The following is a 21,839-nucleotide window of genomic DNA, read 5'->3' as shown; positions in this document are numbered from 1 at the left end:
TATAAGGGACTTTCAGTCCTTATATAAGGGGCTTTCAGGGAGGTGAATGGTGTATTAAAGATAAGCTAAGCCATGATCTTGGTATAAAAGGATAGGATTATGATTTAGGGCAAACTTCTGTGGTTTAAAAAAAAAAAGAAACAGAATAATTTGTCTTTTTTTCTATTTAGAAACTGCAAAACAGTTCATAGAGACTGTAATATATCAGAAATGCAACCAGTTTAATATGTGTGGTTGCAGGATTGCAGTTGCTTCTATGCAGTTCAAGTGGATTTCTAAATAGTGAGATTGGTAGTCAGATAATGCACAGCTGGTGGATGGAAATCTCTGCACCACAAATTAACAAACAATTGAGCAGGAGTGGCTTCTTCAATCCAAAATGAAATCAGCTTTGTTTTAATGCTTATGATTAAATACAGTAAGTCTGTCTCTGCCAGTATTGATTTTTTGGTTCTCGTTTTTTGGGGGTTTTTTTGTTTGTTTTTGGTTTTTATTTTTTCTTTCAAGGTGGTAAATCCTCTGGTTCTAATCCAGAAATACATTTATGCATTTACTTAGTTTAAATTATATAGGCAACTCTCTGAAATTATAAGGACTCATGGTTAAAAAGTAGGATATGACAAAGTTCATCAGTGGACCAAGGCTGATGCCCTTGACAGTATCAAATCCTTTATAAACATTATGATTCCATCTATATTAAATAGTTTAATGCCTTTATTTACCAATATGCTATAGGTCTGAAATCTCAATTAAGCATGTATTTAGTAGTTTCTGCAAAGCAGTATGTCTAATAAAGATTTTCAAGGGAAATATACTTGAAAGCTTCTATAGACAGAGTTCACTGTGGAGCTGAAGCAAATGCTCCCATTGGTTTCAGCAGTATTGGAGGTTTGGTTTAAATAACTAACATGATCTGCTTGCCATCTTTACAGCCCTTTGAAGATGAATTAGCCACTCACACCAGGGGAACAGACCTGGGGCTTTGGGTTCTAAAAAGAGATTAAGGGAGAAATGAAGTTTTAAAAGGGTGTGAACAAGTAAAAATAGAGATATTAAATTAAAAAGTCCAAGCTTAAGACAGAAAAAATATTGAAGATGAAGTCAGATAAGAAGAGATGAAGTAGATTGCACATATAAGAAAAATGTTAGAGATAACTACCAGAGGAAAAAAAAAAAAAAGAGTCATGTTCTTATACAAAGTAATAGGAAAGGGCATGAATCTAAGTGAAATATGAGTTAGATCATGCAAAGAAATGAACTTTTTACATTATTCAGGTTTGGATAGTGATTGGAAAGGAAGCATTGAAAATATTTCCAAACTTGAAGCCTTTAAGTGTGATACATCATTCTCATTTCTTTTCTCAGACTTAATATGTATAAGATTAATGTTGCAGGAGTGTTTTTTATGATTCTGTGAGACCTAAAAGATCATTTACATGTAGTCATAGTAGTCATAACCATGCATTTAAAATGCTAAAAATATATATATTAAATTCAGCATTTTTTTAATCTACAGCTGACAACAGCTGTAAAAATCTGAATTAGAGAGTTATTTTATTACTTGACATCATATAAACATACTCTTATTTTTAAATATTCTTTATTGAATGTATGTCAGTATGGCTAAAGCCAAAATCTAAATGCTGAAAAAGCAGTTATTGGCATCTACATAGGCCCACTACAAGATATACTTTTTAATTTTCAGTATTAAAACAGAATTATCATGTCTTAATATTATTTTCTTAAAAAATAATCCCTCTTAACTTTTTCATAAAATAATTATTTTGGCTAGAAACTTCTTTCCTTCATTTTAGTTCAAAGATAATTAAACAGAAAGTTTAAAAAGACATTGATCAGTAACCTTTCACTTACTAAAATGCAGAAAATTATTACTTTCTCTACTTTATTTTTTCTGAAATTTGATGTTCAAATAACTAGATAAGGACTGTATTTAAACCAGTACAACACAGGCTTATTTGTTGATTGAAGCTGTAATCTTAATTTAAAAGATAGGAATGACTGATTTTGTACATTAAAGTATCTAAAAATTAAGCTTCTTCACTGTGATAAAGACAAATCTTACAGTTATGTGCTTTACTATTTCTGTTGATTGCATTGCTTTTGTTGACTGAATTCATAAGTTATATGAATTCACATAACAGCTACAGACCAAAGCTAAAAACCAAAGAAGTCCTGCTCCATTTGTGCTTATGATGTGCTCATGGTACACAAGGCAACAAGAATCTTTTCTAATCAGACCAACTCACTGGCTAGCACAGAAGCATTTATATGGTTTTTATATTTTTATTCACAATTAAAATATCTGGGTTTTGCTGGATTTTTTTTTTCCCTTAAGCCATTCATAGGAGCACAATACAATGAACACAGTGAAAATGCTTCTGGAAACTGGTGAGGAAGTTTGATCCTGTGTTCTCTCAGGTTTTATCCAGAGCTATGGAGAACAGCTGGAGTGTTTTTGTCATCTTCAAAATAAAAATAAAATTCAAAAAGAGCCCTTGACACTGTTTTTCCTCATGGACTGAGATAGAAGCAAAATTTGAGTCCCAGTTCAGCCTAGCTCTTAATTTACCTGAGTTGATAGGTTAAATACTTGGAAAAATCTTTCCAAATCCAAGCCATCTCAGACCCCAACACAGATTTAAAGAAAAGAAAAAGCATTATACGAGTCCAGTGATGATTTTTATTTTGAGATATTAACAAAAATATTTAAATCATGTACGAGGGTCATTAAATATGCATCTTCCAAAATATGGAAAGGGCTTTGCAACTTACAGAATTTCTATCTTACAATAGTTACCAGCCCCTGAAATTCCCATCTGCAGGGCTTGCAGCTGATAATTTGGAATAATTACCCTAATTATCTACTTACGTACAGTGATGAGTGCTGATATTTATAATGTCTAAAAAGGCCTTCCTTCTGTTCAAGATGTTAACATGAATCCTTGTATATGCAGTTTCTATCCACAGAGGAGTTAGGCTGCATATTACCATATGAATTTCCTTTTGCAAGAAAGGCTGGCTGTCAAGGTCTGGCTGCTGATCTGGTTACAACTATCATGAGAATGATGAGTCCCATTCACAAGTATCATTCAGTGTTGCTGTAAGGAGACCCAGGTTCAGAAAATTTGACATCTTTCAATTGTCCATCTACTGATTCATTTTAATATCTTACATTAATCACCCAGGGTCAATTTTAATAAAGCACTTGGTACCTAACCCTTGCTACATGTTATGAAGCTGAACTGAAATTGAATTCCAAAACATTAGGAAGGATCCTAAATTCCCATAAAGGTATTTAGGAGAGTTGTTTCCTTCAAAGTAGCATACAAAAGATCCATCTGGTTAGCAATCAAAATGTAAAGTGCAAAGAAAAATCTCAAATCGTTCTCCTTTCTTGGACTCACTGTATCTGATTGCAGGCAGCAGAAAGGCTTTCTGTTATTTCCCCATCAGATCCTAAAATCATCTTTTGAAGAAAAAAGTTTGGGGTTTGTTTGTTTGTTTTTTTAAAGAACAGAAGCCTTATTCTTTCTTCTATGATAAAACAGCTGTGGAAGTGTAAGACCTTCTTGATCACCTTCTAATCAATAATGTTTGGTGAGCTCAGGAAAGAGAAGACCTAGTGCTCATAAATAAACTGCTATGCTCTCCTCTTTTTGTCACTCCCAGCCTTTTCATGACACACTCACAGATTGCCTGGGGAAGGCTGGTTAGGAGACAGGGACTCCATTCACATAAAAGGGTGTGATGCAGCTTTGTGATCAGGAATTTACCTGAAAAGAGGGATCTTAGTTATGGCCCCTAGGCCAAGCATGAATTCACATGAATTTTATATAAAAGAGTGCTTGGATAAGTGGAGTGGATTGGAGCCACTTAACAAAGAAGTACCTTTGCTCCAAACTGATGTACATCCTGCTGCTCAGGATGCAATTCAGGGAACTGAGAAGATGGTGTTTGACCTTCTATAGGCTAAAGAAGAAACCAAACTGTCATCTTCACAGTGGGTATTCTAGAAACTTTGTTATTATAAAAGAAAATATCCTTGCTTTAGATGAAATGTCACTATCCTTGTTCTTTATTAGAAGTTCATGTCTTGAAATACCCCTTAATACTATTTTTTTTGTTAAATGCCTAGAGTGTCACGTGACCAGTTAATAGCCATGAAAGTTATGATTTCTGAATTTTATTCTAAATCTTATTTCTATCTCCCTTTTATAGAAACAGTATATATTTGTGTGAGTAGCATTCTTATTTTTCTTCTTTTATTATTTTACATGTTTTATGTTGTGTTTTAATTTGATTAAAATGAACCAGGTAAGTAGCTGAATCACCATCTCTGGAGGTATTTAAAGGGGATGGTGCTGTGCAGGGACAGGAACTGGACTCAGTGATCCTTGTGGATCCCTTCCAACTCAGGATATTCAGAGCTAATTTGACTGTGTCCAACTGGGTTTTGAATATTTCCAAAGATGAAGACTCCACCAACCTCTCTAGCCAAACTGTTCCAATGTTTCACTACACTTAGGGGGAAAAAGCTTTTCCTTATGCATTATGAGACATAGGTAACCTAGGCCCCCTAAAAGTAATTCTAGGAGTGTGAATATCTAATCTTGTATCTAAGCAATACTGATGACAAAACTGGAAGAAACAATGAAATATTACTTATTGTGGATTTTGACCACTTAATTTTTTAATTTGGTTTTTTTTTTTAATGTTTATTTCAGTTTAGTGTTTAGCTAAAACAGTCAAAATGGCAACAGCCTTTGACATTTCAAAACAGACCTGCTCCTGTTCCATCTACTTCTATGCATTTGCTCACAGCTCCCAGAATTTTCAAGATGTTCCACAACTAAACTGCTGATCTTCTTAAAACTGCTGATTACTTTACTATCTAAAATGAAACTCTTCTAAATAAAGGGATTCAGCTGAGGGAGATGACTATCACTTCATATTTCTGATTCCCAAAGGTTAAATTGAGGATTACCTACCTCATAGGAGTTCTGTGAAATTTAATTACCATGCAGATATAAAATTAACTGAAATATTGATTTTTACCTAAATCTTATTTTAGTAATACAAATTTCACATTTTACTAGAAGCTATCTGCACATGGAATTAGACTATATATGATGTGAAGAAGGATAAGATATAAAACACTCTGTTGGAGACATATAATTTTTGCAATTTTATGCTTTCTCAGCCTGGTGAAGAAGATGACACAATCTGAAATGCAGGTAAGAGGTTTTCTCCTAGATCATGCCTTCAAGAGCCTCAGAAAAACAGCCTTTGTGCACAGCTGCAAGTAGATGAAAGTAAATTACAATGAGAGCAGACAGAGATGATTTTTTGCAATGGTAGAAAGTTTCTATGATATTACAGTGGGAGATGAGAGTGTTTTCAAAAATTTCACTCAAGAAGGAGCATCAAGCCATTAGAAGATTATTTTTCTGAAGTTGATGGCACTAAGACATTCCTCAGTTTACTGACTGTGGATTCTAGACCATGTTGCTTAGGATTTCTGCAGGAGGGAAGAGTGCAGTAGCTGACATGAGAAGTTTCTTTCCTCAGTAGCTAATCTTGTGTCTACAACTCACCACAATTCTCAGTGCACATTTTAGACTAGTTTCTTTTGTGTGGCTTTATTTATTTATTTATTATTTTTTTTAAATGTGCTGATTCATTGTGCAAAGAACATGAATTATGCAATGAAGTCATTGAAAAATCTCTACAAAACATGCCAGGGACTCCTCCTCACCACTAACAATATCATTCTTTGTAATTAGCTTTAATTTTCACATGCCACCCTCTACTCCTTGAACTTGACAGCTCAGAAGCACAGAGAGTTCCTGCAGCATTCCTGAAGGTGTGTTGCCACTGTCCATCAAGGCAGGAGCTAATCTGAGAAAACAAGTCATCTTTACCTTGCCAGACATTCTCTCCAGGCTTTGCTCTGAACAGCCATAGTATTACAGAAAGAGGAAGGAAATAATGTGGATCCCAAACAATCTATGCTTTACATTGTGTTGAAAATGAGTTCAGGAATTTGGGATTTGGTAATAATCTGGACACCCATGCAGATCACAGAACACAAACATACTGTTCCAGCTGGGAGATGTTCAAATAGGAAAATCATTATCAGCATTATTTATTGCTTGATTTTATTCTCTCATGTGGAGTTCCAAGCAAACTGCACTAAGCAACCTTCCATGGAAAGATTTCTGTCCAGTACTAAAATTGCTTCTGTGTTTCCTAAGAAGTTGTGCTCTTTTCACTTAAAAAACATGTTATAACTCATATCTCAAAAGTGATGAATTAAAAAAAAAAAAGAAAAAAGAAAAAAAAAATAAAGAACCAGCACTATGTTTCCCAACTGGTTCTCCAGCAACAATGTGAATTGTAAATCAAGTATGGCTAAGTGCTGTAATTGGTGTTGTGAGGACTTTGTGGGTTTGTTCATACTATCTGGATCAAAGTGGGCCAAATTCCCACCTCATTTCCATCTGTGCTCATATTAATGGCACAGATCCTTGCAGTTCAGCCACCTGCAAATCCTCTGCTGTGTTGTTGGGTCTCTCTGTGACTCTCTCAGGACTCTGTGTTGTTTTGACATGGTGGAGCAAGGTGCAGTCAGACAGGACTCATGGGCTTGTCCACACTGTGGGTGATTTTAGCTTGCTAAGATCACTAAGATCTTGTGCCAGAGCTTTGATATAAGGTGTACTTAGACTGAAGGGAGGGCTTGGCCTGTAATGAGAACCTGTTATAGTCTCTCAATCTAAGACACAAAACCAGCAGAGTTTTAACCAAGAAACCTCTATTTCAGTTGACTGCATATTTCCTTTTGTATCTGATCAAGGACATTGCTTTGTGGTCAGCTCAAGCTACTTTAAAATTATATTATCATTAACTTCAGTGGGGCAAGTTTTCCATAAGCAATATTCAGCTTTTCAAGCAATGCTAGTAATGGTCAAATGACCTAAAGTGCTACCCAAAAAACTGTCCTAACAACAGTAATAAGGACAGTAAAAGTTCAGCTGAGCTAGTGACTTGCTCCAACTCATTGTGCTGCTGCACAGCCGTCAGAACTCGGGGAGAGAAGGATGCTAAAGAGGTGGTGACAGCCTTAGGGCTGGGCAAACACAGTTCAGTAAAGACCCCTGTCTTGCCTGGAGGTGCATTCATTCCCATGCTGTGGAGCAATCCTTACCTCTGAAAAAGTGTGGCTACCAGGAACACACCCTGGCCTGTGCTAAATTCTGAACCAAGAGTGCTCCGGAGGGAGTTTAGGAAAAAATTGGCTAGCTTGGATAAAAAACAATGTCTGAGACCTGCTGAGCCATGTAACAGCACTGAGGATCAGAATGCAGTTCCAAGGAAACCATCCTGGCACTGTAATTTGATAGAATAGATGTAGCATAAAGTAGCAATTATTTTCCTAGTAGAAATTCACAGAAATATCAAAGATCAAAATTTGGAACTTTGCAGTGTGCCACAACAAGCTGCTTTTCTGCCAAGAAACAGAGTTTGCACCAAGAGTTTGTTTTTATATGTCTTTGTCTTTTTGGGCCAGCTCATAGTTACATTTTCCTTAAAATCCTTTTCTATAAATTGAATTAAATTCATATTCTGCTAAAGCCAAGCATCAAAAGGCTGAAGACCAAAACAGGATTGCAGCTGTCTCTTTCTACAGGTGAAAGAGAGCCAGGAATTCACTTGCCAGCTGGGCTGCCTGACTAGCAGGCAGCAGATGAGACCCAGGGACAACAACATCAGCACATGAAGCTGACCACAAGTTTTTCTGAGTCTGGCAAGACCCCATAGACCATTCAAGGTTACGGAAGAGAAATAAAGAGAAAAAAAGTGTCCATAAAAAGAAGAAAAGGAGATGTGCTCCCAACAAACTTACAATACACAGCACCTCTGAAACCACAGAGTCTAAGGAGCAAGGTCTCCAGTTTTGCAGAGCTATTATAATGGCTGGAGAGGGATGTACCTAAAAGGCAGCATATGCAGGGCTGACTCAGAAAGTGGCCTGGGGTGAACAGCATCTTATTAAATTGAAGCAGGAAATGATATAACTTTTTTCCTTTCAGTTTGTTACAGGTCTACTGCTGAAAAAACAGCACATCTTTAAGATAGAAATATTTTAAAGACTAATAGCTATATTTGCCTCTCATCATTTTTTTTCTGATTTTAACTAATGATTGACATAATGTTTGAAGAGTTAAGTCCAGATGACTGCAATTATCTAACTGTCAGGGCAAAAAAAGTACTTTTCCCTGTCTATCTACTACGCAGTGATTAACTATCTGCTTACTTTTCAAAAAGTGTTTCCCTACCAAAGTACCAGGAAACCTGTCCATATGGACAATAAGCTATTTGAATACATTGCAATTCCACTTTAAAAAACAAGTTTTAATCACAGCACTGTAAGATAGCCAAACACAGAAAAAAAACCAAAAACAAAAACAAAGCAACTTTTGTGAATACCATTTCTACAGTCAACTCCTTGCAGGAAAAATGGCATGGAGTGCTCAAGAGAGGAGCTGGGTGTGCCTGTGCCCAGGAGGGTGTGCAGTCATTACAGCCCCAAGCGTGTGTTCCTGGCAGTCTCCTTACCTAGTAAGGTACTCCTGTATGAAAACTTCTTCAGAACCAGTGACACCTTTGAGAAACAACTGCAAAGGTCACCCTTCAGCTTCAGTGAAGTGAACACTGAAAAACAATTTGGCAACACACTTCTAACATCATAAAGGAGGACAACTCCCCCTGATTAAAGGGCAGTGGGATCACGGCCTCCCTTTTCTACTCACAGCTTTGACATTTCCACAGTAATAGGGACATGTTCTGGCAGCTTTAAGAAAATAATAACTCTGAAATCTTAGTACTCTCTTTTGGAAAAAAGTTTAAGTAATTCGTTTTATCCAGTATGAGGATCCTAGTACATGGGCATGGAAGCACTGCACTGTATCACTGATTGACACAGTAATTCAAGATACCAGTGATTTAAGAGAGTTTGGTCAGAGCTTTGCTTTACAATTCATTGATTGAATGTGTTTTTAAAATTTTCCTTTTTCTATATTTGTTTTATCTTGGGAGGGTTATATAAGTTTCTGGGATCTGTGATGCACAAACCCACCAGCATTCTGTAAATACAGGCAAGTGTAAGCTTTATTACTCCTTTTTATTTAATGCTTCACGAGATATTGAAAGCTGATGTTAATACTGTGAATGGACCATAGGCAAAAACTGTCCCTTCATTTCCCTTTTTGTCTGGGCACTACCTGTTTGTCTTGCACATCTCCACTGCTGACTGGGAAGGCATAGGGATGGCTGAGACATCCTTGTGGGACTGTAATGGGCTGTGGAAAACCAAATGGTACAGCACTCCTCCATGCTGATTTAGGATGCAGACTGCCCTGCTACCCTACTGTCTATACTAGCTTCTCCTGCTGTGGAAACAGCCCAGTTAATTCTTGAGTAGTGGTTGGCCATAAATCATTGTGAAGGCAGCGTGGGTGATAGTGATTTGGAGGTGAGTATCAAATCTCTCCTAGCTCTGCCTAGCTCCACAGTATGCACTTACTGCTAGAGGACTGGATGTAGTTTCTGTAGTTCATGCATGGGTTTTATGTCAAGCAAACAATCTAGTTTCACAAAGATGAAGTGCTGAGAAGAGTGCATTGAGTTCAAATCCATCTATCCCTGCAAACCAGAGGGAGAGTGCAAAGCAGTGGTGTGCCTCACAAGGGCACTGGTTTCATTTGTGGGAATCTGTTCTGTCACACTCACACAGTAGAGTTCCTGGGAAAAGGTAACTGAGGGCTTAAGGCCTATTTATCCATTAGCTTGTACTCAAAGATTTTCTCCATGTAGCCTTGACTTAAATCAGCACAGAGCCTTCTCAAAACTGCTGCTTTTTTCTTTTCCTTTTTTAAGACCAACTCTGTGCTTTTCTTTCATTCTGTAGAGTTCCCAGCTGACATTATTATCCACATGCTTAGCAGTGCCTCTGCTGTAACCGATGACGCTCGTTCTTAAATGCACTAGGAAGACAGGAGTGGGTTGAAGCCATTTTTAGAACAACATGCTATTTCCTTTTTTAGTGCTGACTCATTCACTGTACCTTGTGGTATGTTTACCCCAGTTCCTTGCTGCTTTGGAGGCTGTTGAATGGGTGAGGAAGGAATATTAATCAGTGACACATCACACTGTGTTCCAGAACTACAGTCATGGTGAGTGTGATGCCCTTGCCTATCTTTTGTCTCTTTTGTAGGAATTATTTTTCTTTAACTAGCATCCAAAGTTATCTCAGTTCTGGAAAACTCAGTGACTCTTTTGTGCACATCCTTTCAGCACAGTTATCTGGTTCATATCATTTTCTTTTTTCTGTTAAAAATCTTTGCTCCTATGCTTGCACTCATATCAGAGTGGAATTAATCAAAGTCATTGCACTGTACACGTGTGAAACCTAATTAGCCAGAACAGCTGATGAAAGCAGAGGAGATCTCACAGCTCATTTATCTTTTTCTTAACATATTTTATGTTAAAATTTAAGTGACTTGGAAAACAGGAGCAGCCACTATGGCTAAAATGATACAAAAGTGTGCATTACGGCTGTTTTGCCTGCTGAGTGAGGTGGCAGAGTGTTTGGTGCCCAGAAATGCACTGAGATGCTCAATTTGTCTGCATTCAAAATAGAAATTAAAGTCCCATACATAACAACTGCAGCTAATCAATCACAAGACATGGTCTGATAAATGCTGTTAATGTACAGTTACAAATGATTGCCCTCTGCTCTTGAGGTGGTGGTTGATCAACTGATTGACATTACAGCCCTCCCAAATGAGCTTCTCACTCTTCCCCTCTCCCTTGTCCCTGTATGTTCCCATCACCTCCACTGTAGAAGGAGTGATGCAAATCTGATCTGGGTTTTAAACAAGAAACACAATCACTACTTTATACTGCTTTATTTCAACTAATTTACTACTGTCAAACCATCCACTTTAGGACTAGATGACCATCCATGCTTGAAAAAGGCATGTTGACTGAATCACCTCTGACTTACAGCACACACTCCCAGTCCAAAGAGATGCCTTAGCTGCAAGGACTGTGTGGAGAAGGGAATGTGAAAACCTAAAAGAGGAGCCAGAGATTAGGCCTGGAGATTTACTAGGTTAAAGAAATACTTTCTTTCAACTCTAGAACATGGCTGAAGCATATAATGAGCAGACACCTTCAAAATCCCTTGTGTCATCTCCTGTTTCCAGGCACTAGTTACTTTGCTTCCTTTCTAGACAGAAAATTCCTAAATTCACTCTTCAGAGTTTCAGTTTGAAGGAAAAGAAGTTCAGTAATTATGGTGGCAGGCAAAGTGGAAGCCCAGAAATGTAACACAAAAAACAAGGTCTCAAGCACAGGCCTAAGACTGCCATGGTCTTTCAGTTTGAAATTCTGCATATCAAATGACACAGTGGAAAACAGAAGTAGAAATACTTCATGCAGATACTGAAAAAAATTATAGGAAGAAAATCAATGGATAGAAAAGTGAGTTGGCTATTGAGAAACCTCATATAACTACATAGTAGAACAACAGCCATGTATTAATATAAATAAATTGATATTATTAATATATAAACATAGACATTTAAATTTTGTTGTTCTGAGGAATGCTTACATATTTGTGTATTCATAGAAGGGTTATAATTTCACACTTTTATTATAAAAAGAGTTAAAAATATATAGCTGACATCAATCAGGACAAATGTATTTAATATCACTTTAAAAACAGAGACCCTGTGAAAGGCCTTGGGGTTTTATGCTGATCTGTTCACTTGTGCACCTCAGGGAAATCTGCTGCTGCACATCAGAATCCCTTGAATTCTCATAACCATCTACTTTTGAGCAAGGCAGTAAACTCTCCTGGGTAAGGATTCTGACATGTTTTTCTACCTTTCTAGTTTCTGAACCTAATGGTTATTTTTATCCAATCGTTATTCAGTGATGCTGCTTACACTGCTGTAAGAAAAGTTAAATATCCTTCCTCAGTTTTTCAAATAGAGCAATTGAGGTGTGCAGCAATTAACAAATTACATTTCCTGGGTCAGAGAGAATGTTCCTGGCAGAGCTAATAATGGGGCATATTTCTGTTCTTAATAATTACATCGAGACAGCCCAACATCCCTCAAAGCAGAAGTTTCAAAACCAAGCATTTAGTTAAGACATTGACAGAATGGAGTCCCCTCAATTTGTTTGCTGACCGTGGGCTAGTGAATAAGCCAGCCACTCAGTCTGAAGGATATCTATGCTCTGAATGGCACATTCTGATATAATGGAACATATGGTTTATTTTAGTATTTTTTAATGAGAATGTTTCTGTTATAGAATTCCTTGTATTATTGGTTTGGACACAACTATAGATTCCCTGTGGTAGTAACTGAGCACTTGACTCTTAACGTATTTCCATTATAGGATCCCTGTGAATAGGAAATGGGTACTATCCCATTTTTAAAGGGTCTTAAGAACAAAGATCACAAAGTCTCTGTGCAACAAAAATTTGAATTCACATCTCCTAGATTTTAAGCTGGATAAACCTGCATAATTACAGAATGAAAATTCCTTTCTGTAGTAATCTTAATTCACAAAAAGCATAAAAAAAATGACTGTAAAGAAGTGTGCTATTCTGACCCCTAGGCTTGTCACTGGGCTTGATCTAAAACTTAGTGATAGCCGGGTTAGTTTGTGAGCTCAGTCTTTTACATTCACTTAACGATGCTGATATAAGCTGGGACTAAGGAGAAGGCCAATGAAAAGCAAAAATTGATGGCTTCTGCAAAGACAGATGAAATGTAGGAGTGGAGGAATGGGGAAGAAGAAATAATGAAACATGATTGAGAAGGAAAGCAGTAAACCCAAAAGAGGTATAGAGGAACCAGGATTGTCAGGGTAGAAGCATGTAATGGGAAGGAAAAAACTAGTCTTATCTAAACTCTGTAAGTCACAGCTGTATGCATGGTTTTAGAACACAGACACTTCACACAGAGTGGAAGTCTCTGCACATGACGCACTTTCAGTTCTGGCTCCTTCAGTTGGATCAAAAACTTCCAGGGAAGTGCAGTCTATTTTACATACATGAGAATGTACTTGGATATGATAAAATACCACAGCTGTCAGTCTAGATTGGAATCAATTTGCATGGTAATGCTCTGAGGGCTGCAATTTATTTTCCTTTCTCTTCAATAAGAAACTTTCCCTGTTTCAGTAGGGAAGAGTGATCCTGGATGTCTGCATATGCATTTGAAAAGATCTGTCTCTTCAAGTGTGACTCATTGCTATTGGACACCTATAGCTCTGAGAGGAGATCTGCACAGAAGTACAGTCATTTCTGCAGGGCCCAGAGAAACTGAAAATCTCCAAATACATAGACCTGGACTAGATATTTCCTCAGGTTAATGTGAGAATTGGTGAAGTTCTGGAGAAAAGGAGTTCCTTAAAAAGAAATAGAAGAGAACGTGCTCAGAACAATGTGGGCTTTGCAGGCTATACTTAGTACAAATTACTAAAGGAATATTTATATATACTACATTTTTTCCGGTGACAAAGCTAGCTGAAGTTCTCCTCTGAGTACTCTCTCCTTTCTGCTCTGCACCCACTAGAGCTCTCTGTATAATCTGATGTGCTTATGTCACTTGTGATGGGACTGAGCTGGACGTAGGCCAGGTAAATTATGCAAATGTCTAAAAATAGTATTTTGGAAAGTATTTTTTAAACCCATGTGACTTTATAATCTGGGTAATTTTGCAGCATGATAAGTAGTTACATTAGCATGACTTTGGGGTGGCAAATGGCATCAAGCAGAGGTATTAAAATTTAAATGTAGGAGAAAGTGGGAGCTTCTTTGTTGCTGCAAGAGAAAACCTGTGCAGAACACCATCAAAACCAGTCTGAGGCCCAGGCCTGAAATATCTTTCTCTCTGAGGTACCCATGTATCTTTGAACACAGATGTTGTTAGAGTATGGCTTCAAAAGAGGCCGAGTTCAATATGATCCGGGGTGATACAATCATTAAAATGAAATATGCGGCTGATCATCACCACAACAAAGCAGTTTGGTGCACCAGTAAATCCATTCTTCTGTTACTTACAAAGACATGGAGAGAAGGAATAAAGGAACACAAAAATAGGATTCCCCACAGCCTGTTTTTAAAACCACTCATTCATAGATGTGTTTGAAAGCCTTTTGCTAGCTCTCAGACTGCTGAGAGGTCTGCTCCCTTTGTAGTGCAGTATATATATTTCATCAAGGTGTTCAGTGTGGATTCCAAAGATGAAAACACATCTACTCACATGAAACTAATTTATATCACACCTGTTTTATAGTTTTTAATCTGTGGTCTATAAACAAAGACAAAAGCCAGAGGTTTCTCACTTTAATGAAATATCTGATATCTGCATTAGAATAGCCATACAGAAATTCTTAGACAGGTACCTTTGTTTATTTTTTTATGATGACTATGGCATATACTGTGATGCTCTTTTCATTAAAAATCTCAAGAAAATCTTCCTCTTACCTGAAGGTAATGGCACGGCCTCAAGGAAGGTTTGATTTCCTGATGAACCAGAGGCTTATCTAAGTTCAGAGATGATTTGCGATAAGCTTCTTTAGCCTGACTTACTGTAAGCGTGGACCAAGAACTCCTTTTCATATATTTACTATCAGGGGTCATTGGTAGCCCTTCACAAGCCGAACACTTCACATCATTGTTACTTTTGGAAGTCTTCAATGAGAGATCCCCAAAATGCCCCTGGAGTGCCTCAGGATAGCAATGGGATATATGATCTGCATGGTGCCTATTTACCACGCTAGGGGTTCGGTAAGTGCTATCGCTGTCCAAATTATCATCAGAGCTCCACCAGCTACTCATTCCAGATTTATGCTTGGTTTCTGGTTTTCGCTCCTTACTTTTACTCCTTTTGCTGTGCTTGGAATGGTGCCCATGATGATGATCGTCCCCTCGACTGTCTCCCTTTGTTCCATTAACATTGCCCTTGGATGATCCTTCCAGAGAATGAGACTTAGTAAAAAGTTTCTGGACGGAATGAACGAGATGGCGTATCCTTCCCGGGCTCTCGCTGCGCTGTTCCGCAGCGGTTGAGGTCCGCTGGTACTGCAAGGTATGAAAGCCATCCCGGTGGAGAGGAAGCTGTTTCTCAAATTGGTCCAAAAGATTTGCAGGAATACGGTTAATCTTAGGGTTACCGTGAGACATGGCGCAGTCGTCTCTGGAGTCGTAATGAGAGCTGTAGTGCATTCTGGGGAAAGTGCTACTTGACATGTGATCGCCCATTACCATGGGCATCATCATGCACTCAGAATGGATGGAGCTGCGTGGGGAGCAACGGTGGTGGTCCAGAGGACAACTCTCCGTGGGGCTGAGAAGATACGATGGCCTTGGCTCCTGCCCATGGTGGATATGGTCGTGGGTATGCTCACAATCTTCAGGGGATGCTAAGCCACAAGTATGAGCTGAACATAACTGTGGTTGATTGCGACTACCAGATAATCCTTTCATATTCCTCGGAGCAGGAGAGTATCTTTCTTCATTGAAGTGCTGAGAAGGCGACCATGAGTACTGCTGGTCTGTCATGAGAACACATAAAACCTGTGTTATGTGTCTGATTAAAAGATTAACCTGAAAATTCCAAGTATATTGAAAAACTAAACATTTTTTCTCTAAGACCTTGGTGGAAAGTCTCACCATTCGTGAAATTTCTTCCACCATTTAAAAACTGATTAAAATTGTTCACTATGAGTAAACTATGGGGTAAATACAGCCTCCTTTCTCTTTGCAAAATCATCTTCTAGCAATTCTAGATGTTATGAAGCTATTCGCTGTGTAAATTTACTCAAATCTAATGGATACATTCAAGTATTCAATTTATTATTTAATATTTATAGCTCATATGGCAAACTTTGTGGCTAATCATTTAAGTTACATGGGTCTGGTTTCTATATGGTGATTTCACAGTTGGATATATTACATGTATCCTTTCTCCATGGAGTCATTTTTGTATACCATGAATTGAACTTCATTTTCTTCAATGAATCTCAGCTCATGATCCTAAGTTCACTCTTCATAAGTAAAAATAATAAACAGCAAGAAGAAAAAAATATGAATGTGTTGAAATACAACTTTTTTTTTTTTATTGCTAAGCAGTTTATCAATAAGCATTTCATACTATTTGAACATCTGTTATCCTTAGTTCAGAAGTATTATTGCTATTGCCATACATGTAGAGTATTCTCTATTAGGCAGTTTTCCCCTTTTTATGACCACACTACAAAATATTTACTTAATGACTCTAAGTTATTTCTGAAAAAAAACCAAATATATTTAGGTACAAGCTATGGGGTTTTATATACTTGATTACTTGTTCCTATGAGTCATGTGCTCCAAGTTGTGGTTATTATGCAAGTATGATTGCTAAATAAGAGTAGCTTGTAAGCAACGATTTTGATACTTAAGCCTTTGATTTTTTTTCTCTCAAACAATTTCTTGCAGCTGTCAAATGTTACAAACAGAAAATTAAAAACAACCCCAGAAATACTTCAATTTGATTTTCTCATTCACTTTCCCTCTTCAATTTCAGCTTATTTAAGAAACATTTCAATAGCAGACAAAGAGATAAGATGCAAGATAATCCTTTAGAGGATAAGACAGATGTGTAAGTGTTTACACAACCCACTTAGCACAGCCTTTCTGCAAATTTGCTCTAAGAATCTAAATAATTTTGCACAGGTGGTTGATACAAAGAAGTCGCAGGTCTCAACCAAAATGGAAGCCAGTGAATATTTATTAACTGGACACTTGAAACCAGGCTGTAGAGATAACACAGTAATTGGCAGTACTTTGAAGGGTTTCTAACCCTATGACAAAGCTGTTCTAAATCACATTTCCACTATTGGTGAAAACTCAATGCCTGGATATGGTCATGAAACAGATCAATACTCATATCTCTCTAATATGTGTTACTTCATAATACCTTCAGTACATAAGGCAATTGGTTGCAAGTCTTTAGCATCAGCTATCTCATAACCTAAATGCTGTATATTTCCTATTGTGGGAGATGCTTTGATAATTTTATTACCACTTAATATCAACAGAGTTGCACACATCATTTTAAAATGGATGCAGCATTAAACTAATAAACAGGGAAGTATTCTTCAGCCTAGGCACAGTGATGCCACACTGAAATCAAAATATGGTTTTAAGGGTACAAACGGCACCTCCATACTTTATCATGGCATCAAACTGATGGATCTGTGCATATATCCTTTTCAGCTTCTATTTTGTTTTCCTGTCTGTTTCTTTTACTTAATTCTTGGCTATTATCACATTAAAATAAAATCTTATTACTGCTGATTACTCAGTCTGGTGTCCTATTTAGGTTATAATATCTTGGATAAATGTTGTTACAGGAAGGAAATATAACTGTTTCTTTGAGATGACGTAATTTTGATTATATACAGACATGACAGTAAATTATAACAGTGCTTTGGAATTCAGCCACATAAGTAGTCCTGTAATTAGTGGTACTTTATCCAGGATATTACCAAATATTATCAGGGGAACAATAATGGACCATGTGCTGAATTTACTTAGTCTGTACTTCCCATAAAGGGTTCCCAAAGCACTTGACAAAGATTACTACTGCAGTTCTTACAAACCCATGAGATTCCATAGACTGAAGAAGTTTTTTTTTACAATGAAGGTGGTAAAATACTGGAAGAAGTTGGTCTAGTTGAAGATAACACTGCCTATTACAGGGAGGTTGGATTAGATAACCTTTAAAGGTGCCTTTCAACCCAAAATATTCTAGGATTCTATGTGGAAGGTACTGTTCTCCTTTTACAGAAACAGGAAGTTGAAATACAGGAAACATTTTCCAAAATGCTCATGGATTTTCTGATATTGATGTTCACAGAGGTGTGAGCCAGAGGGAGGTGGAAGGAAGCTCTTCTGTCACTCTAACAACATGATGAGAGTCAACCCCAAGCCTTTTCATCACAATCTTGCACATCTATGAATGAATATAACTTGTACTATGCCTCACCAATGTATTTAGACAAAAAAAAGTAAGGGCATGGCAGAGATCCAGAATGAAAGAACGAGAATAAGAAACTAATTTTGAATGAGTTCTTGAGCACAGAAGTGCTAGTCCCTGGTGATTTCTTTAGGCCTCATGCAATGTCAAACATAGCCCAGAAGGCTTCAAACATTTTCATCCTGTTATACACATAGGAATATGATATGTGATGATTTGACTGCACTGCAATTGATAATCTAAAAACAGCTTTTCTGTCCCTCATGGCTCCCTGTGATTCCAGCTCATTGCAGCTATAGAAAAATACAATTTTCTGTGTGTTGCTTTCACATAGCATGCTTTCATATAGCATTTTATGTGCTACATGGAATGTCTGAATTATTTTTGTTTGAAACACAGTAGCTAGAAACTGCTATAGGCATTTATTAAGAGTAATCAAAATAATTAAATCATGAATTAAAAAGTAGTTTTCCAGAAGTAATTGCCCCCTCTTAACTCTGTCATAGAGAGTAACTAAAACTAGATAAACTCCCAAATTACTTATGTGCATAATTTAGATTTATTACTACAATTAGGTTTGTCTATCTAGGACATCAAACTTGCTCTTTATCCCAGACACAACTACTTATTCATACAAACTTTTTGAAAATTATTCAGAATTTTGAAATACAATATATAAATTTATCAAGTAATTTGTGCTTTGTATTATTCAGTCAACTTCAGAAGACTGAAGAGCTTGAAGAAACAATAGAGCTGTGGCTGAATGAATTAGTGTGTGGTACCAGAGCAGTGTAATTGCCCATGTGCTAGCTCTTAGCCTGTCAAGAAAAATGTGCTAGCTTAAAATTCTACTAAGCTAACATACTTTCCTAGCATTTGAAAGGGGCTAAAAGTGTGTCTATGGTCAGTGACTACAGTTCAGCTGATTAATAAAAATTCATAAAGCTACAGTAATTTTTTTTTTTCTTCAATCCTTTCAAAATACATTTAATATTTTGGCATAATTAAATAGTTTCATAATTGATAGATCAAATGATAACAGATTAGACTGAAGTTTTAGTCTATATCTTGAAGTTTGTTTTTTTCTTTACAGCAGCTCCTATGTTTGCTCTGGGTGATCACTCTAAAAACATAAAATGCCACCATCAGAACTAAAGAGCTAAAGGGAGACAGAAGAACAAATAAACATAACCTAAAGCAGACAGAGAGATAAAGGAACAGGAACAGAAAAATATGAGAGCTTAGGAAAAATGAATGGCATTTTTTAGATTTCATCTGAGCAAAATGGAATTTTCCAATTAACTTCAGTGGATAGTCAGGTAGTACTTAAAGACTGGGGTTGGGGGTGAACCTAGAACAAGACATGGGCTGTTATGTCAGAAAATCCAATAATTCCAAAACCCTGAAAATCCCTTAAAGCTGTTTTTTTTTATTTTTTATTCAGAGACGACTGTACAGATATGTCAACCTTTAACCTTGGCAGATGGAAGGATTTCTGCATCCCTTCCTATCTCTTTCAACTCTTTCCCTGTTGTGCCATGTGTTTCCCTGATTTTTGTTCTATTTTCAGTTCTGGACTTTCTAAGAGTTGTTCTCTTGCTCCAAGCAGACATTGGTTTGCCTGTGCTTAGCATCTGGCTACAATTTTTAGATAATTCAAGACTTTTCCTTGTGCTAGTTGGTATCAAGGGCCAAGAAATTTGGTTTGAAATGTTTGAAACAATGAATTAAAATTGCTGTTAATGTTTTAGGTCACAAGGCTAGAACCCTCTAAGTAATGAAACATAAGAGCTATGCATTTCTGGAGTTTCTGGAACACTGCTCTTGGCTAAAGAGCACCAATATAAAAACACAGAAACTTCTCTGACATTCTGTAGAAGTGCATGTCTCCACAAATCTTTTTGTGTGTTGCATATTAGAAGCAAGTTTCCAGGGTATGATAATACTACTAAAAGATGCCTGATTTTTTTCTTTTTTTTTTTTTCAATTTTCTTTCTCTTGAGAAATTTGAATTGCTTTAACCTTATCAACTTATCAGTAAAGTGCTTTCCCATCTGAAACATCTGTGCTGTTTTCATTGAAGAAGGAACAGTTCTTCTGCCTAGTGTAACCAGGAAAATACACTACTGAAAAGAGATACCTAACCTAGCCTTCAAAAAGAGGTGATAGACAAAACCAGACTGCTGCATGTTGCTGTTTCATGCAGTTGAATCAGTGCTGATATGCATAATGAAAATTATATATACAACTTAACCTATAACTAATAAAAAATGAAATATTGGAAAAATTGATGTATTAATTAAATTAGTAGACATTAAACATTAAAATGGGTAATTAAAATGCTTTAGCTAGAAAAATGTCTGTCCAAGGTCTGCATTAAGTAGTATTATATGAGAACTGTTTCCTCATTAACTTGTAGTAGTATTTTTCTCTGTTCTATTCTAGCTTTGAAAATAAGTATTTACAGGGATTGAGAAGAGTGACTAATTGAAAAATGCAAGGAAGAAATCTGGAAATGCTAATGCTTAAGCTTCTGCTATGGTCTCATGAGATTTCCAACCTATTTTGTAGCACAGCATCTTGTATAAAATTTGCATAAAATTGCAAAGATTGAGTGACCATCTTCCACTTTTAGAAGACAACTTGTATTTTTGGTGTTTGCTCTTCATGCAGTGCATTGACCTTTCTGTGAATTCCCACATAACTACCCAGGCTGCTTATTTGAAATATTGAAGATTGAGTGGCATCCCCTCAAAGACAAGTTGTATTGGTTCTCACAACCCTGTTGCAACAAGGTCCTTTATGCATCCAGTATCTCTGCAGAGTCAAAGGAGAGAAGTAGGTGGTTCTGAGGGCCTAAAGCCAAACACCAAAATGCCCAAAGCTCTCAAACAGCACATGGACTGCATGTGGATGATTGGTTTGTTCTGACACATCAACCTGAAAAAGAAATCTAATTCTCTATTCAGAATCCTGGGCACTGTGTGGCAGGCATATCTGGCTCTGTTTCCACTAGCCTGAACAATGTGTCCAAAATCAACATGAATACTACCCTTCATGTAGATATTTGTCAGTGCTGACTATGGCAAAAACTGTGGCTGACAAGCTCCAGTGCAGAAACCTTCCTCAGAAATGAATATTTAGGTGATCTGAGGCACATGGATATTGCTAAACCATGGAAAATGTTTTTGACAGCTAATTCAGTGGAACCACATGACAGTGACCAAGAGCAAGATGGTATTTATAACTCCCATGTTAGGTAAAAATGGACATTCAAATTGTATTCTTAGAACAGCACCAGAGTCCAGAACATACCAAATTGGAGCAAAGTCAGGAAACTGAAAGGGAAAAGTAAGGACCATGTGGAATGCTGCAATTTATTCAGTAGAGTCAGTTTTGAGCACTGTTCTGCAGGTGTCTGCATGTGCAACAAATATTTGATAGGACCAAATCCTATTGTTCAGCCCAACAATTTTCCACATCTATCCATCTTTCAAATATAGATTAGTGGACTGATAGTCCAACATCTCAAGGGATTTATTTCTGAGATAAATAAGCATGATAAGAGAAAAGGGTATATAATAAAAAGAGTGCTGAATAATAGTCAGTGAGCAAGAATGGAACAGGCTTGTGGGGGACATAAAGCTCAAATATACTGGGAAGAAGGAAAGCAGAGAGTTGTGATAACTGGGGAAAGCTTGATCAGGGGCAAGC

At 37.0% G+C, this 21,839-nt stretch overlaps 1 protein-coding gene across 4 annotated transcripts in view; it reads right to left on the bottom strand.

The window, feature by feature from the left end:
- Positions 1-21,839, bottom strand: part of DLGAP2 (DLG associated protein 2) — a 438,256-nt gene that overhangs the window by 66,336 nt on the left and 350,081 nt on the right. For all 4 annotated transcript variants that reach the window (XM_079325551.1, XM_079325552.1, XM_079325553.1 and 1 more), the window contains one exon: positions 14,591-15,660. In XM_079325551.1, coding sequence (XP_079181677.1) covers positions 14,591-15,660 — 1,070 coding nt within the window. The remainder of the gene's footprint in view (positions 1-14,590; positions 15,661-21,839) is intronic.

The sequence above is a fragment of the Erithacus rubecula genome (assembly GCF_903797595.1).
Source record: "Erithacus rubecula genome assembly, chromosome: 2".
In the NCBI taxonomy this organism is placed as follows: Eukaryota; Metazoa; Chordata; class Aves; order Passeriformes; family Muscicapidae; genus Erithacus; species Erithacus rubecula.
Note: the sequence above shows the minus strand (reverse complement) of the source record. Positions and strands in the feature narration are given on the sequence as shown.